Source organism: Vidua chalybeata, chromosome 3 (genome assembly GCF_026979565.1).
Source record: "Vidua chalybeata isolate OUT-0048 chromosome 3, bVidCha1 merged haplotype, whole genome shotgun sequence".
NCBI lineage: Eukaryota > Metazoa > Chordata > Aves > Passeriformes > Viduidae > Vidua > Vidua chalybeata.
This window is the reverse complement of record NC_071532.1, coordinates 32,012,681-32,035,565: the sequence shown is the minus strand read 5'-3', so window position 1 is coordinate 32,035,565 and position 22,885 is coordinate 32,012,681. Positions and strand designations below refer to the sequence as shown.

The following is a 22,885-nucleotide window of genomic DNA, read 5'->3' as shown; positions in this document are numbered from 1 at the left end:
GCAGGACACCTGCAATTAGAGTGTAACACAGTTCTGCTTCTTAACAATTGCTCGTAACACAGACTAAAATTCACAGTGTCACCCTATTGTCAACCAATTTCAGTTACACACAATAAGGACATTGAGAGAGTGGTGGTATATAAGTACATGCATCTATTTATTTCATACTGAGATTAGATGGAACGCAAACATTTGCATCACTGCTCTCACAGGAGAAAGCCATTTGTTCAGAGTCTCCCCATTCACTTGACACTGCCTGATTGCAGACAGCTGACCCTGTGTCACACCTGGCAGCACTAAGGACAGCTGAGGACCTGCTGCCACTTACCTTGAATGCTTAGCATCTGTCCCAGCTTCAGTGCTGCTCCCCGGACCTTGCACAAGGTCCTCACGATCCTTTCTGCATTGGCCTCTGACAGGAATGGGCTAGAATCCATCACTGCTTTCTTCCCTGAGGGCAAGGAGACAGAGTATGAATGAAGAAGCTATACCTTATCTTGGCAAGCCCACTCCACTGTGTTAGTCCACATTCAACAGATTTGCCCTTCCCTAGGGAAATCAAACCAGGACTACACTGAGTGCCTTCACTGCAGCCCAGGGCCACAGACTGAATTGCACATGTGCCTTGAGACAACTTTGATATCGTTCGCTTGAGGGCCAGGAGCAGCAAGTCACAGCCTCCAAGAATGTGCTGCTCTGCAAACTGTCTGGGATCCTGTGTAGATATTGGTGCTTGAACTCACTGTGCCAGCCAGCACAGCCTAAAACACTGTGCAAAGGTGTCTTGAGTCCCACACCACGGGCTGCAGCACAGCCATAGCCTCAGAAGGGCAGCAGGAGTGAGCCACAGCAAGGGGGAATCCTCAAAAGCCTTGGAAGCACACTGGCACAGACCAACATGCCTCTTCCAACCTCTTAATGTGGAAGCTTACACAGAACAAGGCCAAAATATGCGCATTCAAACATACACTTTCCTGTCTCCAAGCATGTGTAAAGCCTGATGTCTGACAGGCTTAGAGAGTTCACACAGCCATGTGTGACCAGTGCTACAGTTCCAAGTATGCAACAGTTGTGTGGCATAAGAAGCACTTCACTTTAATTTTTTTTAAGGCAGAGGGGAAGGAGATCCTGATTCTAGTTTGTGGTCCCTTTGGGAGAAGCAAGTCAGAACTGTCTTCCAGGGCAATGCCCAGTAGAGCAGGGACAGAGGGGGCAGGCAGACAACTACCCATCTCTTCCGCTGGGGCTGCAGATCAGCTCCTGCTGACAGCCAGCCAAGCAGGAGGAAGGTCAGGCCTTGCAGCCAGGCTGCAGAGCTCACAGCTCACATGCTGCTCTTGCAGATACATTGTTTTCAGAATACTTTAGAGGAACAGAGGACAGAACAGCTAAAGCCCCCATAAATAATAAGCAGCACCCAAAAAGGCACAGCAGATGAAAACAGCCCTGGAGATCTCAGGCAGCAGATGGAAATTACTGGTGTGTCATGTGCTGACTAGGACAGCCAGAGATCCTCTCCATCTCCTGGTTCTCAGGAAGGTACACAGAGGGACTTAGACTGGCCAGGGGACAGGAGAAATAACAGAGACAGACTGAAGTAGCTGCTGTCTAAACTCTCTTAGCTCCCACAACTTGGTACCATTTTGTTGAGGTGCTAAGCATGTTACTGATCTGACAGACACCCTTCAGTCCCTGCAAGCAGCTGGATTGCTTACAGACCTTCCCTGCAGAAGTGATTCCACAGAACTCTCCACTGGCAGAGCACAGATGTGTCAGGTACAGGCTGCTCTCCTGCCCTTCATCCCCCTTTTTCTTTCAACTGTTTGGTGGGATAGCAGCAAGATGGCACTGCCTGTGAGACATCTCTCTCTACAAATCCCTGTCCTAAGTCAAGGATGTACAGGAAAAAGAGGAATAAAACCACCAGGAATACACAGGACAGCCATCCTGCTCTTATCTGCTTATCCTGTTCTTTCCATATCTTAAGAGCAAGATATGGAAAAGCAGGACCGGTCCAGAATTCACCATTTCCAGCACATTGCAATCCTCAGAGTACATTTTGCTCTGGATAATGGATGTAAGGAGACTTAAAGACTGAACAGGTAAAGCTACCCAGGGCAGAAGGATCTGTCTCTCAAGTGTCCTGTCAGGAAAACTGTGTCCTTAGCAATGATGAAGCAAATCCCTGTATGAGATGACACACAGGACCTAGGGAAAGTACTGAATCAAAGCTGTATCTTCCTTCACAGCGCTGCACACAAAAACATCCTCCTTTGAGTCAGTAGCAGAATAAAGGGGTTAGTTAATGATTAAAGCCACATCCAGAATCCAGTGAACCCTGACAATTTTAACTCTTATCAGAGAAAGAGCCAAACACAGGCAGTTCCAAATCCTCTTCTCCTGGCAGGCTCCTCATTGAAGCTGCCAGGGGCAATACCTGATCACCAGGCAGCCCAACAGCACGGGAGCAGCTCCTGCTTATGTACTTTACTACAAGTGTGTATGAACAAGAAGGTGGCCTGAAAGCAAGAGTGAAAAGTAGTACTATGTCAATGGTAAACAGAGTAAAAACAGACACAGGCTTCCAAGGCTGGGTGGAAAGGGAGTGGGGATAAAACCCACCACAAGTTCATGAAAAAATATACCAATTTTCATTGCGTTAACATTTTACCCAAAGATGACTGGCACCTTTTGGTGCCTCACATTATTTCCTCCCCATTTTCAGATCACAAAGCTAGTTTCACCTATATCACCAGGGAAAGGAAAAAAGGCAAATAGAAGTCACATACAAGCTGTGGCAACAAGGACACCTCAGAAATTAAGGCTCCTGCAGCCACAGTGCCTGGGCCTGTGAGTTCTTCCACAGAACAGGCAGCAGGCAGACACCCTCACTAGTGCTTGACCTGCTTTTATTTTTTTTTTCCTTTCCAAATTCAGAATCAGCATGAACCTTTCCAAACCTGTGTGGAACTCACTGCTGCATCACTCCTTTTCCACCTTCTTTGCCACTGTCAAATGGAGAACTAGTGATTAGACTCTGTATTTGTTTTAGGACCATCTGCCACAGAAACTTTGGGGCAAAGGAATATCAAGAACATGGCCTAAGCACTTGAGAATGACAACCCAAGAATATTGCATTATTGCCTTTCATAAGAAAATCCCACTGTGTTCAAATCCAGGCCAAGTGCCAGCCTGTCAGGGCTCTGTCCAGCCTGGCATTTGTACAGTGCCTGAAGAACTGCCCAGGACAGATCATTAATAAATGACAAAGTTGTCCTTGAACCCAGTCTCTATACTTGTAACAGCAGATGTTTATTTGGGCACTCTCATTTTAATTCCTGGGAATTTATTCTATTTTCCCATTCCCACCCTGCGTGGGCCTTATACTGTATTGACATACAAGTGTGTATTTACATACACACTTTAAATACTGAGGCTGCCATCAAGGTCACCAGTGACAGAGGAGGTTATCAGCCTACCAGAAAAATTCAAACTGGAAATCAAGTCAGTCATACTCTTTTTAACAAGATAAAATGAGCCAAACCACTTAAAGATGGCAGCAGAATGAATTTATGTCCAGGACATCAGGCTTGGACAGAAAAGGAAGAAATTCACCAACTCTTGCACCAGACATATTTGTTCTAGGCTAAGTCCCTAAGAAGTGAATTGTTTATGGAAACAGAGACAATTCAAAGTAGGGAGAGAAAGGTCCTGCAGCTACTAAACAAAGATGGAGAAGCTGAGCAGGAAAAAACAGATCAGCACTAGCACAATTGCTAGAAAATGTGCAGAAGAGTAGGAATTTGCAGTCCCTCTGATAACAGCAATGGAAAGAAGAAGTACAAGCTGTGCTATCAGGATCATGTAGCAGCTCAGGAGTGTCTGGCTAAGGGGTTGGGACTAAAGGACCAGTGTTTCTAACTCCATTTTAAAAGTGTAAAGAAACTTTTGTTTGTACTAACTAGGCAAGAGGAAGGCAACCAAGAGAAAACTCTTCCTCATTATTCCTGGATGCCAGTGAGAGTGTGAAATTCTTAGGCATGCCTTTGGGCATATACGCACATCCCACTTGTTTAAGTCTGGAGTGCCAAGAAGTTACTATTAATATTGCAGCAGTAAGGAGAGAAATTACATCTTCCAGCAGCTTCCCAGATACAGGACAATATGTCATTCTCAAAAGAGACAGGTCTCAGCCCAAACTCATGGTGCTGGCAGCCACAAAACTTGAGAACAAATGCCTCAAGCTGAAATCAGGAAAGCGGTGCAGAGGTATTTTTAAAGAAATGCAAAGGTACTTATGTAATGTGATTTCCCCCAACAACAGCTCAGGCTGGTACTGTCAGAAAAACAGTAAGAAAATGGAATCTTGGACTCCCACTGTGTACCTATCCTCTGCTGTGTGTTTCTGCACGAGCAGAGCCCATGGAGAGAGCTCTCATTCATGCAGCCTTACCCACCACTCTAAAATACTGTGGAAAACACACATCCAAGGACACTAGCTAGAGGCTGTAGCTGAGTCACCTGGAAACCTTCCTGTGTCTTTTGCCTGAGAAGCTCCAGAAGAGTACAAAGGCTTGAAGTCTTTCATTTTTGCCTCACCTCCACACCTGCTGCTCTTGGCCCATTCTCAGTTCCACTATTGATATAACTCTCCTTTACAGCACAACCACTGCTCCAAGATCTTATCTAAGCAGACTTGACAGCAAGAGAGGAAGCACAAGGAAAGACAAACAAACACCTAAAAATAAAAGCCAGGTCATTTTCTAATTCCCTGTCTAGCACTGAAGTTGGCAGTTCTCATTGCCTTATTTCTTAATCAAGTTTGTTCAAGGAAGTCACTCTTCCTGAAGCAGGATTCAAGACTGTAGTTTCCCATTCAAGATGATAAAAGTTTAGAGGTGCAATTGCTTTATTGCAAGGAGAAAGTGTCTTCTGCTCTCTAAATAAAAAAAATAAAAGTAATCCTTCTCATGCTGTAAGAGAGAGGAACAAAGCTCATGTTATTCCCTCAAACTTCATAGCTCTGCAAGCTCATGTTTTCACTTGGGGTGTGCCCAATTAGAAAATACTCTGGCAAGCAGAGAAATACCAACAGTTGTGCAATTCTGCCTCTGTTAAAAGCAACACAAATCATCAGCTTCCAACAGGTATCAACAACCTGTCAAACATCCCAAGTGCTAAAAGCAAAAAGCATTAAAGGATTCTCTACAGGATGAACTGTGTTTGCTTGAGTGCATGTTTTTAAAATAAAGCAAAGAAACCTAGCCATCCTCAAACACCTCAGGTGGGAAACAAGAACTCTTTGCCAAGGATCCTTTTTCTCTGCTGGGCTGCTCTGTATTGCCTTGCTGTTAATATTTGCATTTTGGTATTCCAAATACAAGCAGAGTCCTGGGTCATCCACCTCTGCCTCCCACTAATGGGAATGTGTTTCATATCCTGAAGTGTTGTTTTATGGTTTGGGAATTTATTTTGGTTGGGATTTTTTTGTTCAGTTGCTTTGTTTTTTCAGTGTTTTTCCCCCCTCCAAATGTCTTCATTTTTCAGCCACTCCAGTATCTCCTGAAACAGAGGTTCAGTTTCCATCCTTCTTCCACCCCCAAAGATGACCAGGGTGAAGACAGAAACTGAATTAGAGTAGAATTACAAGGACCCAGCAGTTGTCATTATATGAATGTAATGCTTCTGAACCAGGAACAATTTTACTTCATTTTTACTTCTAGCTACAAGTATTTCAACCTTTCATCAACTCCCTGCAGTCACTGGAAGTAACCTAAACACACAACCAAACCCGAGAGACCAGCTGAAGACCAAACAGCCTGCAGCAACTGTAACAGACCTTGACATTTTGCAGTATCCCACCAAGGCTTTTTCTGGATAGCAAACAAGTGAATGGAACCACAAACTTTAGAGCAAGCTCATGTTCTGGAGAAGAACACCTGGATTTTCTGTGCCCTAAACCATTCACCCACACACCCCCCACAATATTTTACCAACACAATGCATAGAAGAAAGCCACCACTACATCATCAGGTACAACTTAGGAACATTTTACCTCCAACTTCAAATAAGCTGGAAAAGAAAAGAGGATCAGGTCAATTTGCACAGCACAGCCTTTTGCATGTTATGAGAATCCTTTAGAAGGCAGCAAAAGACAGATATCAGCAATAAATAATTCCCATTTAACAGGAGCATAAAGTGCTTTGTCTCTCTTACAAGAGAGCAGTCATCCTCCAAGTTCCTCCTAGGGAGAATATCCTTTAATTTCAAACAGACTACAACCACTAACAAAATTTTCAGACACACAGGCTCATCTAAAGTTTCGGTACTGATAGAAATGCATTGTTTCACTGAACAGTTTAAAAGAATTGTTAAGTCAAGACAATCCAAGAATGGGCACAGGGATAGTATTCAACCTCAGGATTGGCTATGGGAAAGTAAAGCTGTACAAATTGTGCTGGCACCAACATGCTCTGGAATATTCCTCTGACCTCTGTCTATGTAGTGAGGCTGAGATGAGAGAAGAGACAAGAGATGAAGAATAATACTGAAAATAGAAGAACTACCCATATCTGCTGTTATTGTCTCACTACCCAGCCTTCAAAAGAATACAAATTTTGCAAATGCAGGTAAACTGTGTCCAGGGATAAAATAAAGAGGAGGGAAAAAAGAAAATGGAAGGACACTGAAATGGCTCACCATTGCGTTCCTCAGGTCTAAGGCTCTTCTTTGCCACTTCTGCCAGCGCCCCAATGCCAAGACCAACAGCTAGTCCTTTAAAATAAGAAGAAAAAGACTCAAGTCAGAATGAAAAAACCTTCCAGGCCACATACAGAGGCATTTTTGGTAATTAACTTTAAACCACACATTCAAACACACAACAGCTCTATTAGAACCTCCTGGCTTTTGCAATGGAGTCATCTTCACTCAACACTGAAGTTTTCTCCTGTACTTCTTCAGCCCAGCATGCCAGCCAGGAATCATAGGCTAGGCCAGTCTGGGACATCTGGCTTTTATAAAGCATGTCACAAGTGTTACTCAGAGCTTTGTGCTCTGGCTGATGTCCTGCTGTAGACTCAAATCATGGAGTTTAAAAAAAGGGAAGAAAAAGAAGCCAAAACTCCCACAAACATGGTTCTCAAAATACAATTCTCAAGAAGGAACAGAATCCCTCTCACTCCCCGCCATGCACAACAGCAGGAGGAAAAACTCTATTTAGGATGAAGCCACTGCCAATAGAGTGTAAAGCTGTGCAACCTTGCTGTCTAAGCATTAGGTTTAATTGTACTCATTAACTGCTTCTTCCTTCCATGAGCTCATTTACTGTGATGAACAGAAACATATTTTTCCCTGAGGCTCACCTTACACCAGCAGTGTTGCAACCTGTAGTCCAAGGAGCTGGGCTGGGGAGTAATCCCTCACAGCAGTAAGACAGGAGACAAAACACCAGCACTCCACACACACTATGACCCTGGCAAGCAGTGAATTCCAGAGTGGTTTCACAGCCACAGGTTAAGCTAGGACTACAAAAGCAGCGTTATCTGCCTCCGCTAACCAGAGCAAAGGCACCCAACATTAAATGAGGCACAGATCTAATCATGCAGCAATCCATACAACCAAAGGTCTCACTGCCTTCCCAATAGCAAAATATCTATTTTTCTGGATAATAAATGGCATGGGCAGTCAGAACTGGTGCTGCTCCATGTCTCCTCAGCAGTGGTGCATCCCGCTGTGCTCTACTCCCACGGTGCTGACAGTACTGGGTGCACCTGCTTTCCAAGCACCCCAAGCTCTCCTCAAGGCAGTACTGGAAAACTTCCCAGGTAAAACAACCAGGGAACAAAGTCAACACAATGAAGGAAGCAGAGCTGTCCAGCACATGGCATTTTGCACGTGTGCAGGAAGAACCACACACACAAGTTTTGCGGACTCAAGTGAGAAAGCCTGGCCACAAACAAGGTGACCCTCATCCTGGACTGGAGTTTTTCCTCTCTCCCAGTACAATTTCAACCCCTCTCTCTCCCAGTACAATTTCAGGCTTGTATAATTTGTCTGCTTCACAAACAGCTCTACTTTTAATCTTATGGACTACATGCACTGGGCCCAGAGAATCCTGCATAAGGTGAAGCACAAGCGGCATCAGTGACATTACAAGGTGGTTGGGGTTTGGGTTTGTTGGTTTGGTGTGGAGGATTTTGTGGGATGGTTTTTGTTTCAGGTTTGGGTTTTTTTAATTTTTCAATATTTTCTGCAAGTTTTTCTATGGAGTTGCAGCACTGAAGGAAGTCTGATGTTAGTAACTAACTTGTGTAGACCTTTCAATTATGCCAAACCATGCATCACCAATGAGCAAGTGCTTTGCACCAGAAATCCAGAGATTTTATTAGCTAAACAAAGTGAGAAAAATACCCCTAGGCTTCACAGAAAACAAGCAAAAAGGCTTTTCAAGCATAAACACCTACTAAAATGCTGATACACGATTTCCAATCAGATCCCACATGCAAGACAGCAACTTGGAAGTACCAAGAGTCAGACAGGAAGCCAATAAATACATATCAATAAGATGTGATTTTCTAGACTAAATACTGCTCACAGAACATTTTTGTTGGCCTTGATCCCACTTTTACCACCTCCAAAACAATGCTCCCCCACCATAAATCAGCTTGGTCATTATCAGAGCTCGACTGAACTGACTGGCAGCAGTAGGTTTCAAATTAAAAACATCACATCTTCTTCAAAAGTTGGTTTCAAATTAAAAACATCACATCTTCTTCTAAAGGTTCTATGGTCAATGTCTAAATGTCTAAAATTAATGTCAATGTCTAAAATTAAAAATTACTGCATTTACTGGATAGCCTGGACATAAAATAAAACATATCAGAAGTTTCTAATCTCTTCATCATTAAGACACAAACCACTTCAAAGGTAAATGAAAGTCTAGGAACCAGATTCTACTCTGTCTTGCAGAATAAAGCTGGAGAGGTTACAGCTTGTTTAAAAGCAGCTTGGGTTTACATCAGTGTGGGCAAGATCAGACTACAGATGAACGTGTTTTGTACCTTCCCTCTCATGGATGTGCACAACTAAGCATCTGTACTAATATTGTAGGCTGCACTAGAAAAAGAGCTGCTTTTTCAATATGTGCTCTTACAATTTCCTCACTGCTCACTCTGTCCAATTTCCAAAAAAAATGAACCCAAATCACCAATCAACCAACAGTTTTAGATAAAGTCGGGCAAAACCAAGTGCTGTTTAAACAGCTGCTAAGACATCTTTGTTCTGGTTTGAAAGCAAAACCAGTGAGAGGCTCCAAGTCAGAAATACAATTTATTGGGAAAAGGGAAAACAAAAGACAAAAAATACACACAATGATACAAAAGGAAGACCACTGGCAAAGTCAGAATACAACCTGACACCCCTTTGGCCAGCGTGCTGGTAGCAGTCCAAATTGGAGTGGCTGCAGTCCTCTTGGAGTGGCAGATGTGGTTGCTGTGTCTTCTTGAAAACCTGTGGAAAGGCTGCCTTTCTGTCTAGAAATTCCTGGATTTATCCAGGTGGGAATGCCTAGCTTCTCCCCCTGGGCGGAGCATCTCACAATCGGCTGATGTTATTTTGAGTCACAAGGTGTGTTCTTAATCACCTGTTAAACAGAACTGGCTCTTGGAGAGTGTTATCTCTGAGTCATGAGGCGAGACATTGATGGGCCTATTAACAGGAGATAAGGAAAACTGTCCAGATGCAACTGCTACTCGGATGGTAATAGGAAACATCTTGGTACTCAGTCTGGGACAATCTTCAAACTATAATCACAGTGTTTGCTGCTGCTTAGCAGTCAAGGTTGCAGAAAAGGAGGATGTAAAAGGGTGGATGTTTGGGGTTAAGATGTTTGCCTTCTCAAGTAACCACTACAGATGCTGAGGTCCTGCTTCCCAGGAAGTACCTGGACATCTGCCTGCCAGTAGGGAGTCATGAATGAACTCCTCTTGCTGCTTTGCTTGAACATGGAGCTTTCTTTGCTTCCCCTCTTAAACTGTCTTTATCTCAGCTCCCAAGTTTTCTCCAAGTTTTTGCTCTTTCCTATTCCTTCCTGCAGTGGGAGAGAATGAGTAAGCAGCTATAGCAGCTTACAGGTTTAGCTGCTGCTGTTCACCTGTTACCAGGAACAAGTCACCCCTCCAAAGAACCTGCAGTGCTACAAAAGCACTGTCCTCCTCTGGGCCACTAATCTACTTGCACAGGACACTCCTGATGACCTTCACTTCCCTTGTTTGCAAGATGTGTATTTCCTCCAATATTAATCATTTTGGGGCAGTTCTCAGCATTGCTCAACAGCCATTGTTCAGCACCTTGAAAAAATAATATCCTTAAGTACCTCTATAAGGTCATTCTCCTGCATTTTGCACTCCATGCATATTATTTCAGGCCTGGAAAATGCCACTTGGTTCTATACCAGCAGAGTGGCTCTTAGAATATTTTCCAGGCATCTGCAGCATCTGGTATACTTCGAACCAAGCCTATCAAGGGATGGTATGGAACCAGTTTTGTTCAGGGCAAAACTTCTTGCTCAGCAACTGAGACAACAAAACAAACAGGAGCTGAATGGGCTGTTGTTATCATTCTGCTCAGCCTGCCAGGTGGTGGCAAGCACAGGGTGGGAGCAACACCCTCCCCTGGAGCAGCCCGTGCCCTGGTTTTGGTCACATAAAATACCAAAATCACCACACAGCACACACTGAAAGCTCCTCAGCTGGACAGAGCAATGAAAAATATAATGAAAGGCTCATGGGACAAGATAAGGACAGGGAGATCACTCAGTAACCACCATCACAGGCAAAACAGACTCAACCTGGGGAAATTAGCTCAATTTATTACCAATCAAATCAAAGTAGGATAATGAGAAACTAATACTAAATCATAAAAGACATTCCTCCTACTCCTCCCTTCTTCCTGAGTTTAACTTTACTCCTGAATTCTCTACCTCCTTCCTTTCCCCAGCAACACAGTGGGAAGGGGATGGTGGTTACAGTCATTCCACCACACATTGTTTCTGCTGCTCCTTCATCGTCAGGGAGAGGACTCCTCACACTCTGCCCCTGCTGCAGCGTGGAGTTGCTCCCACAGGAGACAGTTCTCCACAAACTTCTCCAGTTTGAGTCCTTTCCATGGGCTGCAGTTCTTCACAGACTGCCCCAGCACAGGCCCCTCCCACAGGGTGCAATCCTTCAGGAACAGGCTGCTCCAGCAGGGTCTCAGGTCGGGCCAGCAAACCTCTTCCAGTGGGGGCTTCACACAGCTTTCTTCAGGCATCCATCTCTTCCACTGGGGGCTCCTCCATGGGCTGCAGGTGGAACTGCTCCATTGTGGCCCTCCATGGGCTGCAGGGGCAGAGCTGTCTCACCAGGGCCTTCACCACAGGCTGCCAGAGAATCTCAGCTCCAGCACCTTCCCCACCTCCTTCTTCCCTGACCTTGGTGTCTGCAGGGCTGTTTCTCTCACTCCTCTCTCCAGCTGCAATTTTTTCTGGATTTTTTTCCCCTTCTTAACTCTTTTCCCAGAGGTGCTGCCACCATTGCTGATGGCCTTGGCTTGGAGCCATATTGGAGTTGGACACAAGGGAAGCTTCTGTCAGCTTCTTACCAAAGCCACCCTGCAGCCAAACCCTTGACAAGCAAACCCAAAACACTCACTTGCTACTCACATGAATATCTGAATCCTGCAGCTGTCAGGCCTGTATATACTTTACTAACATACCTCAACAGGGTAGGTTTTTTGCTTTTCTTTTGTTTTCAAAATTGTTAAAATCACACTAAATCTAGACTTCACCACAAGCTTCCTGAATTTTCTTTATTGCAAAAGGATATTATTATATCATTAAAATAATAAACTTAGAAACCAGGAATATGATTAAGGGAGACAGGAACAGCTTGGAAAAGTCAAATAAGGCAAGGAAGGGAGAATGGAAATAAAAACATCAAGAACTGAGTAGGTGGAACTGATGACCCATCAGGCTACAAAACAAGCATGGAACAAAAAAACTGCAGAAAAATCTGTTTTGTCAATTACAATCCTGGGAAGAATAAATAAATAAAAATCAAGGATGCTATTTAGTACTATAAATACACCTATCAGCAGTGACTCAGGCCACTGCAAGCAGCATACAAAAATACATATAAAGGACTGAGAAGTTCAGTAGAGGATCTTGTGCTGATCACAGAGCAATATTAGCTCAGTATTACATGCAAGTGTTGGAAAACATGATCTTCAGTCTTTCCAGTAAAATGTTCTTTGCCCACAGAAGAGCTGAGAGCCAGGCAAACTCAGCAGTCCAAGTATTTTTGCCTCCTGTTGCTAATTTTTCCATCACCCACCAGAGTGTTCTGCAATAATGGCTGAGACACAGCTGAACAGTCCCTGTAACACTGGAGGGAAAGAAATGTTTTTCTTTTTTGAAAGAAAACATGCAAAGACAGGAGGAGGAATGGGATCATGCCAATAGCATGTAAATTCAGCTATCTGAACCTCAGGAAAGTTAAATGAACTCTGTTTTTGGCCTACTCAACATCACTCCATCTTATCAAACATTAAAATAATACTGTTCTAATATGGAAATAAAGGGGGAAAGTGGGTTTTACTTTTTTTTTTTTTTTTAAGTGTTAAAAATAATCAAATGCTAGTTTGACTGGTGTGGAGATTATAGGAGAAGAATCCACCACTTTATTTCCCAGAATGATTTCTTGGGGTCCTCAAATGAAGATGGCATCCCAAAGCACACAAGAAAATTCCTGCACAAAAAGTTTACTTGCTTTAAGCAACATTCCCTCACAGATATGGAACAGCCCCCTGCCCTTAGTTATTTTTAAGGCAATATAAAGAGCCAGGCAGTAGAGCAGGAAATAATCACCCCCCACCTCTGCCATCCCTTGTTTGAGTCTAATAATTTGAATGTTCTAGGAAGCAAGGACATAGCTGTCTCACTAATATTCCACAGGTTAACAGTGGTATTTCCTGCAATATTTCTTCATTCCCCACATCCAACCGAGCCTTCAATACTTCCAGAAATGGGGCATCCCCAATTTCTCTGGGCAGGCTGTGCCAGTGCCTCACCACCCTCTGAATAAAGGATTTATTCCTAACAACTAATCTAAGCCTGCCCTCTGTCAGTTTAAAGCCATTATGCCTCATCCTGTTACCACAGGTCCTTGTAAAAAGTCCCAAAATATTACCAAGGGATATCTTAAACTGAAATAAACTACCTATAGATCACATCTGTTGTTTGCTAAGCCACTGTATTGACAGTACTCTCTTTGCTGTTGCAAATTAAAATTCAGAGAGAAAGATAAGCTATGAATGCTAACAGGAGATCACAGAGACCAGAGAATCTGAACAATTTCTGCAAAGGAATTTTCCCCCAGAAGCCCTCTAAAAGCAAGCACTCTCTCTTGGTAGCCATTCTAATCATATAAAGCAGAGAACTGGAGGAGGAGAGTAGCAAGACCAAAAAAAAAAAAAAATGACACACAGATGTCTGGAGATGCTGCTTATAAGCAATCTCTTTCTTTCCTACTCTCCCTTAGTGGTTTTTGGTCTGATGGGGTTACTTGTTTTGGTTTTTACCTTGAGGTTAGGAGAAGACAGGTTATACTTCCCCTAGAAGCATGAGTTAGCCTTCCCTCACACAACAGCCTTGGGTGCCAAAAGCTGGAACATAAAGCAATAGCACTGGAACCCAAAGTTCACAGAAAATTTGGTCATCTGCCACTTCACATCTACCAGCTGTCAGCAAGCAGCAACAGATGAACTCAGATGACAGCTAAAAGTGCTGTGATACTTCCCATAACATTCAAGGCTAGATAAGAATGAAGACCTGTGTGCTACTAGAGCTAGACTAGTCAAGTGAGTTTTAAAGTAATGTCTTGTTACTCCAAAAAGCAGATCATGAACCCTGCTTTCCCTTAAGGAATAATAAGCACACTGTGAAGGCAGAGCGCCTGCAACAGACTACAGAGTTAAAAGAGATCTGACAAGCATGAAAAACTTATCACAAAATTCACTTGCTGTTTATTCCTGCACTGCACAGGATGAGCCCCTGCCCCAGCTCCTCCTAGTGTGCCTATCGGTCTAACAAAAGGACACACAGAGACAGAATAACTGTTTTTTTATATAATAGTTGATTTGAATTACATTTGACAGGTTATTTTTCTTTCTTCTGGGATCTGTAACACAAAGATGTCTACTTTGTACATGTGCTTCTCTATCAAATATTGTGGAAGAGAATCACAAGAGCCACAAGAGACTGTTCACAACCTAGATAGGCCACTATCATCCCAAAATAGTACAGTCACAAAAAAACCCACCCACAGCAACAGACAGACTCCTCATCCAAGGAGGAGGATTCCCTAAGTAGCACTAGCTGTGCTCATCTCTCCACCTGCAATATGTGATACTTTATTCCTTAGGAACTTGTTAAGTCCTTTGATGATTTTGGATACAATACATTAAATAAGCATCATCTGTCAATATTACTTAAGATATTTAACTGCTTTTTGATACACTTAAGTCCCATTCTGTATATAAAATTAATTTCTATTTCAGCTAGCTTGATCTTACAAACTCAGAATTTACATCCTTCCTGGGAGAAAATGGTCTACAAGCAATGGCTAAGTAAATCAAATCTTGACTATTATCATCTCCCCATGCTCAAAAAAGAATACCAGGAGGAAATATTTATATTTAAACACTGTTCAGAGAAGTAGCAAGGATAAAGTTGGGGAAAGATTACTTAAAATAACAGCTGTTCCAGCTGTCTCTGCTTGACAGTAACAGCAAACTGTAATGATTGGGAGAGTTTCCTCAAAGTGCAATCACATGTGCAAGACTGGGGTATTTGTACAGGCTGGGGAACAACCTGCACCTCAGTCTCCCATTAAAACAGCACAGCCCGCATGGTATGTGTCACCATGAAGATGTGCAGCTCTACTATGCACCCCCAAATTGTCTGCCCCAAACTCTTAAGAGCAATGAAAAAGCTCGAATCAAGCTGTTTGTGGGAAAGCACTTTCCTATTAGCAATCTGAACTGGCAGATGGAACCACCCAGTGCTGCAGAGCAGGAGCCCTGTCACAGCCAGGCATTACCAGCACGTGCAAGTGCCATGGCAAACTGGGAGGGCAAACTGACCTCCGAAGTTGGCGAGTCGGCCGATCCTGGTGACGGGAACCTTCCTCTCCCGGGCTCGCTCACTGAGCTGCAGTGGAGAGAGAGGGGAAAAACAAAACAAGAAATCCACAAATTAACTGGGCATGTGGTCAGACACCTGCAAAGCACAAGCCAGAGCACTTGAACAACTCCATGCTGCAGAAAGATTTCCATGAACCCAAGCCTTGTATCTAGTGGAAGATTTTCAAGGGAATATGGAGCAGAATAGACACATCATGAATTGAAATACACACTGAGCAGAGGAGAGGACAAGAGGGTGAGAAAGATAGAAGAGATGATAACCATGTTTGGAAACCCCATTTTCACTTTCAACTCAGCAGCCCTTGCATTTTTGAACTTGGAGAAGCCACACAATGCTAACCCAAGCTCCCTTCCACACATGGAATTAGAACTCATGGAGGATCATCAGATTCACAGGACTGTAGACAGTTCCTCCAGGCACAACAGCAGGAGCAGTTAAGTATACAGTTTCATCCAATATCCTGAGTGAGTGAGCCCACAGTGGCATCTGATACTGGACGTGGGGAAGGAGCACAAGGTGACAAGTATCTGCACTGTGGGTTCTGCACTCACACAAGCACTAAAGTGACAATTGTGAGCTATGCTACTCTCCAATCTACTTATGCTCAGAGCAGCATTGCCTCAACATCTACAACTGGAAGATGCCACGCAAGAAGCCAGTCTCCACTGTGATTAGCTTAGGTCCAATTCTAAGCCTATGTACACTTTTTAAACATCCTCTCACATCAGAATATCTGACATAGAGGGAGCAAGTGTGAAAAGAGAAACTAAAAAGCTATTGACAGAACAAATATCACAGGGCTACTGAGCATGACACTTCCCTCTTTTGCCTCCAAAAAAGGGAATAGTGGAAGAGGAAGAAATGAGAGAAACATGGGAGAAGGTGGGTAAGGGCAATCTAGTATAGACACCACAGTACTGAGAATCCTTAATTAATTAAATCCTTAATTAATTAATCCTTAATTAATTAAAACAACATACCATCTGTTTGTAGGGTTTCTGCCCTGAACCTGTTTTGGCCTGTCTGGCTTTATCAATATCTTCAGCTGTTAATCCACCAACAGACGAATGGTCTTGGTGAAAAGCTCTATTTTGTCCAAAGGCAGTAGCAAAAGGATTTCCAGGGTCCCTAATGCCTCCAAATAACCTTGCATCCATTCTGGGAGGGAAAGGCTTCTGACCCATGCCAGAATCTCCAGTCTCATCAATCTTTCTAAAAGGTCCATTTGTTGTGTAGGAATAAGCAGGGCCTTCAGCGCTGTGTTCGTGAGGCTTGCCAGGGGCAGTGGAGAAGTCCATTGGAGCATCTGATGGCTCTTGGGCTGAGAAGTCATAGTCTTTCACAAAATCCTCACCAAAGTCAGTGAAGTTCTGCTGCTTGCCTAGTTCCTGCAAACAATAATTGAAATACTTTAAGAAAAGATCTTAAACCTTGCTCCCTACCCACCCGTGGTCATCAGAGAAGAGCATGCAGCTGGGTGTCATGTCTCCACAGTAAAGAATTGTGGAGACAGAGATTTTGGCACTGCAGACATTCACAGTAAGAGACAAGAAAGAAAGAAAGAGACACTGAAGATGCCTGGAATCCCTGACAGCCTTTTAACTCCACTGATGGGACAAATTCTTTAACAGTTTCTCAAATATCCATAACTGGAGATACTTTGTTTTTACATACACTGCCAGAAAGGGTCACTAAATATGGAGTTCACTAGAAGCAATGCACTGCTCAGAAACAACAGATCATTGAAGCTGCAATATCATATAAGAGTAACGTTTTCCTTTCTCCCATCCTGTTTTCAGTCAGACAACATGAGCACTTCCAAGCCCAAAGCCACCTGAAGCAATACCAGATACCTACTTACAGGCAGAGTAAGCTCAGCCTTTCACAGTCATAACATTACCAACTGCAAAACACATTCCATTATTCAACCACCAAACTATGTGTTGTCATCCCAAAATAAATAAAATTCTGTGCCTGGAGCAAGGATAACAGCATCAGGCACAGCAGCACTCCAGGCAAGCTTCTCCTGACACTCTTTTCTGTCCTAACCTTGCAAAAGTTGCCCCACAAAGTCCAGATATTTCTTAACACTTTTCAGTCAAAAATAAATACATAAATAAAATCAACAGCAGAGCATTATCTCTAGTTCACTTATTCCTTGACATATTCTAGTCACCTATCTCAGCAGTGGCAATACCATAAAATAACTGATGACTATTACAGGATTTTAAATCCTGCTGTGGTCAGGCAAGCAGGCAGCATATTTCAGGCCCTTTCCTAAACACTAATTACATTTCCCTTCCTTAGAGAAAAAAAAAACAGAACATGGTCTTTCCTGTTATTCAGCAGGTCTCATACTATTCTGAAGCTCAACAACACAGTGGGGGAGGAGAGGAGAAATGTTTACAGATGGGGACTGTAACCCACAATACTGACCAGTGATTACAAGCAAGAAAGCTTTCTTACCTCCATACTTAAACTTTTAGAAACATGCCAGACAGCTAAAACCCTGTCAATTAATGTAAAAGATCTTCCTCTCTACAAAACAGAAAGTGCTGTATGTTTATATTTCTTACTGAGCCCTGCTTTGGCAACAGCTTCTCTTGCAACCCATTTACAGAAAGCAGGGCAAGTGTTCTGCAGTTGTGCTCATTGGGCTTCTCTTGTGCAGAGAAACATGCACAGAAACAGAGCATCTCTCTCCTCTTAGGTGCAAGAGGAGGACAGTGACAAGACAAAGCACTATCCCCATAAACAAACACAGAAGTTAGTTCTACTGCAAGCTTAAATAGAACCAAGAAAACACTGGCCCAGATTCTAGGACTGAAACTATAGATTGCTCATTGTATAAAACCATCCAAATCTCATTCGTTAGTTTCTGCTTCAAAAATGATCATCTGAGCTACACGCTCCTTCTAAAGGATGATGAGAGAGAAGTACGACAGATAAGCCCTTTGCTTTCAAAAGATGGCAGCACAGCAAATGCGAAGCTCTTATAAATCTATCCCTATCTCCAATGAGAGAAGCTGCTGTCTGGCTTTCCTTATGTTCCTCATTTGAAAGTCAGTTCCAAAAATCCAGCCTGGACTGTACATGGTGAACGTGCAAACACCTGACCCTGAGCTACTCTGAAAAATATCATGTGCACCAATTCTGCCAAGAAAGGAAGCAGCACTGAGATAAATCCAATGCACTCTAGAAGAGCTCCTTCATCCAATGCACTCTAAAAGAGCGGTAAATCAAAGCCCGAAGTTTAAAGGAGACTCTAAATAACAACGTTGCTGACCAGTCTTAGCAAGAGCTCGATATTTGACGAGACGAACAGAGCTCTTTTTTAATTCAGGAAATCTTAAACACTAATGGAAACACTAACATTCCCCTCCCATTCCTGTCCAAGCAACTTCCACACAACAGGTTCCAAAGAATTCCCAGAGCACTGCAACATTACTATTATCAATCCCACACTTCAGAACTAGGCTCTCATTCAAGATGTGAGTTCCCTGATAAAACCAAAGTTCCCAACAAAACCAAAAAAGTACTTGGAGAAAAAGCAAAACATCAGACTAGAGTGTGCACAAAGAGCTTTGCTTACCTGCACCTTCCCCAAGGCAGAACTAAACTGTTCCTCAGCAGTGGCCTGGAGAGTCTTTGCAATGGTGACTGCATCTCCCCCGAGGAGCACCTGCCGAAGCTGTCCTGCTTGGGTTTCCAGGATCGCTTTACTGAGCTTGGTCAAGCCCCTCATGACCATGATGGCATCACCCGCCATGACTGATGGCTTTCTGTGCTGAAAGATAAAAAGGGAGAAGGAGCGGGGAGACAAGATGTCAAGAACAAGTTTGCAGCAGGTTTCATGTCCCATAAGAGCTGGTAGCAGATCCCTGGCAAATCTCTTCCTGCTTTGGCAAGCAGCCACCATGGGAGCTTGTCTGCAGCCCAGATAGCACCCAGGCCAGCCTGAGGGCCTAGTTAGCTGATCTTACCAGGAAAAGAGAACTCTCCTTCTTCTCAAGAGTTACGATAACTTTCCAGGACTCTACACAAATATCCAAGTTACCATTGACCAGGGCAAGCAAAGACAGGTAAACACTGCAAACACTGTCTTGATTCCTTCCAGATGTTAGAAGTGGATTAAAAACATTAACATTTGACATTTCATTATTATGGGGCCTTGGAACATGTTCTCAGGTCCTGATAGCACTGATGAAGTTCACTGTCACATTCCATTCCTGCCCTGGAGTTGTGCCTGCTCATTTTACACAGCCAAATTTCTTTACTCCCACATCAATGATTAAGCTTTGTCCATCCTCCAAAGGTAGCCTGCTCCACAGTCTGTTCTGTCCCCAACTTTTAGCTCACTCTGCTACTTTTAACTGAAAGTTTAAGCATGCTCATATACCTACCACAGCATTCCCAAAGTGGTGCACTACAGTGAATTTTTGACTCAGTCCCCTTTCCTTTTCAAGGGGTCCCATCTCAGCCTGTGCCACTTCAGTGTCTTCACATACAAACTGGGCACTGCAGGATGCAGGACAGAGTGTGTCTGACAAGAGTAATTTCCATCAGCTCCTTTGGCTCAGCCTAGAACCAAGCTCAGGCTCAGGACACTGGCTCTCCTACATCACTGTGGTTCACATAAAAGAAATCCAGTGGCTGGGGTGCAAAACTATTTTGCAGGGGAGATTTTCACCTGCTTTTTTCACTCATCTGCTACACCTTTAAAGCACAGACGGGGTCAGGTTCCAGGATTGGCTCAGCTGCACATGTTACCATCTTAACTGACACAGAAGACAGAGATATGCAGTTGGAACAAGATGCTGACTAAGGTCCAACCTTGCCCATACAGCAGTCTCTGTAATGATTTGGAGAGAAAAAAAGTGTTCTGACTGCAGTAGGTACAGGGCACTAGTCAAAGGCCACATATTTAAGTTATTTCCTAGGTAGGTATATAGGTATCAATTAATTTTGAGAAGATAACATGTTAACATGCACATGTACTCAATTATAAATTTTAATACACTGATGTGATACAAATGGTCCTCAGTCAAGAGCACACAAGCTGGTATTACACCCAGCTGCAGACCACAAGCAACTGGATCCAGTTACCTTCTCAGGAAACGCAAGCCCTGTCTCAAACATGTCTGCTTTACCTGTCATGAAAGAGAAGAATGGACTGCTAAAGCTAAATTTCTGTCTAAGTACACAAATTTGCTGCAATCACACAGGAACTACACGGATCACTACAGCTGAACTTCAGAGAGACATTATTTTGCAAATTCAGTTACTGGGATATTTGTTCAACCACTGCTTTATCAGTGATCAAAATCGGGAAGAAGCACTGCAGCCAGGAAGTGTCACACTGGCATGTTGTAAGTACACTCTTAAAAGGACAGTCAACTGCTTACAATGAATCTGGGCATAACAGGTTAGCTGCAAAAATAAAAATCAAGCCACCTAGGTCACTTTTCTGTGGTTCTCATTACAAGACCTATCCATATGCTCCAGACCTCTAAAGTGTTACTCCTGCATCTCTCTGAGTTTAACCACTATTTGTTTTAACTTTGTATAATGCACTTTTAAACTCAAAAGTTGCCTGTCAGGTAAGGAAATCTACTCTGTCAACAGGAAGTGTTTTTCTACCCCTACATCTTCACACTGGAAATTTCCACATGGATCTAACCCAAAGCATTTATTTGCAGGCTGTCCCTGCAATTCAGAGCCAGGCAAAGAAATCAGCCAACAACCCAATACTGTCCCAGCTGAAATAAGACCATTCAAAGGTTGCCACTATTAAGAAATAAGTGCTTTTGTGATCACAAATATTAGCAACAAGGAAAGCTTGAGTGCAAAAAAAGTTCATTTCCTCCCAGTGAAGGGCAACAAAATCCCAAGAATCCCAAGAAGGGCAACAAAAAGTAAGCCAATACAGACTTGGACAACACACACAAAAAAAATCCACTTTTAACGTGTATTCTTATTAATCAACAGTAGTAAAACTATACACTTCTTTCACCCAAAACCAGCCAAAGACCTTGTAATAAAGTGACAGTTATGATAAGCTAAATGTGTGGTTTTTAAAATAAATAAATCTCCAAGCAAAATTTCAGGGAAGCTAATGCAGCCACAAGTAGAAAACATGCATTGCACAACACTCATCCAACCCTCCACTGCTAAATATATCAACATGCAAAGAGGACCTATTGCCCTACACAGATTTGGTACAAGACACTGCACAGGGCAATTCCTTACCAATCTCTCTCTGACTTCCATTTTATCAACCCCACTTGCTCTGCACAGCAGCTGTAACCACCTAGGTACCAGGAAAGTGGTTTGTTAGCTCAGAAGCATCAGCAACATGCTCCTATGCAATGCTGCCAAAAGACAGGCTATTCTAAATAAAATATATCCTAGATAATCAAGAAGGTAAAACACTACACACAAAAAAAATAACCAAGCATTAGGAAAATTACCTTTTTTTTTAAATGAAAAAGCAGTAAGCACAAACAAGGACAAGAGACACAAAAACTGAGACAGAGGGAGCACATACTTTTGAGAAGGCTGGTACTGTACTCAACAACTACACTTGTGTTAATACCCCACACAGATAACAGGCAAAGTACTTTTTCCCCCTAAAACAAGTTCTATTCATACCCTACTAAATCAATAAATACTGTATAAGCAAGCTCTGTCAGAAGGAGATTTAAGGAGTGGTTCCAAATGGAATTAGTCCAAGTGTACAAAGTCTATGTCACACTTGACTTGCTCCCTGAGGATTCTTTATCTAGCACTAGCAAAGTTGGGCACTGCTAGCACAGAGCATGGACAGGTCAGTGGTGTCTACACAAGCTGTCAGAGTGCCTCTAACCTGGCCTGAAGAGGGCTGACAAGTGTTGATTGTGAGCTCTCTTCCAAAAACAGGCAGGCTCACAGATTTGGTTTAGTAAACTTCTCACAGTTGAGTGAATCCCTGGAAAACCCCTACACCTTCCAGCATGGGGAAGCTCGAGCCAAGCCATCCTCGGACACCAGGCAAGGTCCACACAGTGGGCAGAGGCACTCCTACACAATAGATGCCACCTGATTCAGAGCCCTGTTGTAACAGCAAAACTAAACCAATGCCTGGGATCCTCCTGTGTGCAGCAATCCTCAGCCTCACAACCCACCATTCTCTAGAGTCACTGACTGCCAAGTGTTTCCTCCCCAACATTCCAGACTATTGGACTGAAGGTTTAAGCAAGTGCAGCTTGCTTATCACTCAGCTTACCAGAGCCAGTAACAGAAACCAAGAGCCTTGCTACAAGCAACACAAGAAATCATGTATTTGTCCCACTTTAAAAACACATTCTTCCATTCATTCCCTTTCTTTTCCATGTGCTAGTATGTGCTCCTACATACACACAGATCTGCTTGAGACTCCATGAGCTTTCTTCACTTGTACAGTGAAAAGTATTACTCAGATATACATATGCACCTGCATACACACACGTGTGTGTGTGTGTGTGTGTGTGTATAGGATGGCCCAAGACAAGATTTAAAAACAAGATTTCTAATCATACAAATAACAGAAACATATCTGAAAGTTTTCTGTGCATGGTGACACCGCCTCTTTCAGTTTATGGGAACTACTTCTACTATCAACACTTTCCT

At 43.1% G+C, this 22,885-nt stretch overlaps 1 protein-coding gene across 3 annotated transcripts in view; it reads right to left on the bottom strand.

Moving 5' to 3' along the window:
• Positions 1-22,885, bottom strand: part of COQ8A (coenzyme Q8A) — a 43,529-nt gene that overhangs the window by 13,208 nt on the left and 7,436 nt on the right. For all 3 annotated transcript variants that reach the window (XM_053939034.1, XM_053939035.1, XM_053939036.1), the window contains 5 exons: positions 18,831-19,025; positions 16,219-16,626; positions 15,178-15,244; positions 6,700-6,774; positions 329-451 (listed from right to left, as the gene is read on the bottom strand). In XM_053939034.1, coding sequence (XP_053795009.1) covers positions 329-451; positions 6,700-6,774; positions 15,178-15,244; positions 16,219-16,626; positions 18,831-19,007 — 850 coding nt within the window. In that variant the 5' untranslated portion in view covers positions 19,008-19,025. The remainder of the gene's footprint in view (positions 1-328; positions 452-6,699; positions 6,775-15,177; positions 15,245-16,218; positions 16,627-18,830; positions 19,026-22,885) is intronic.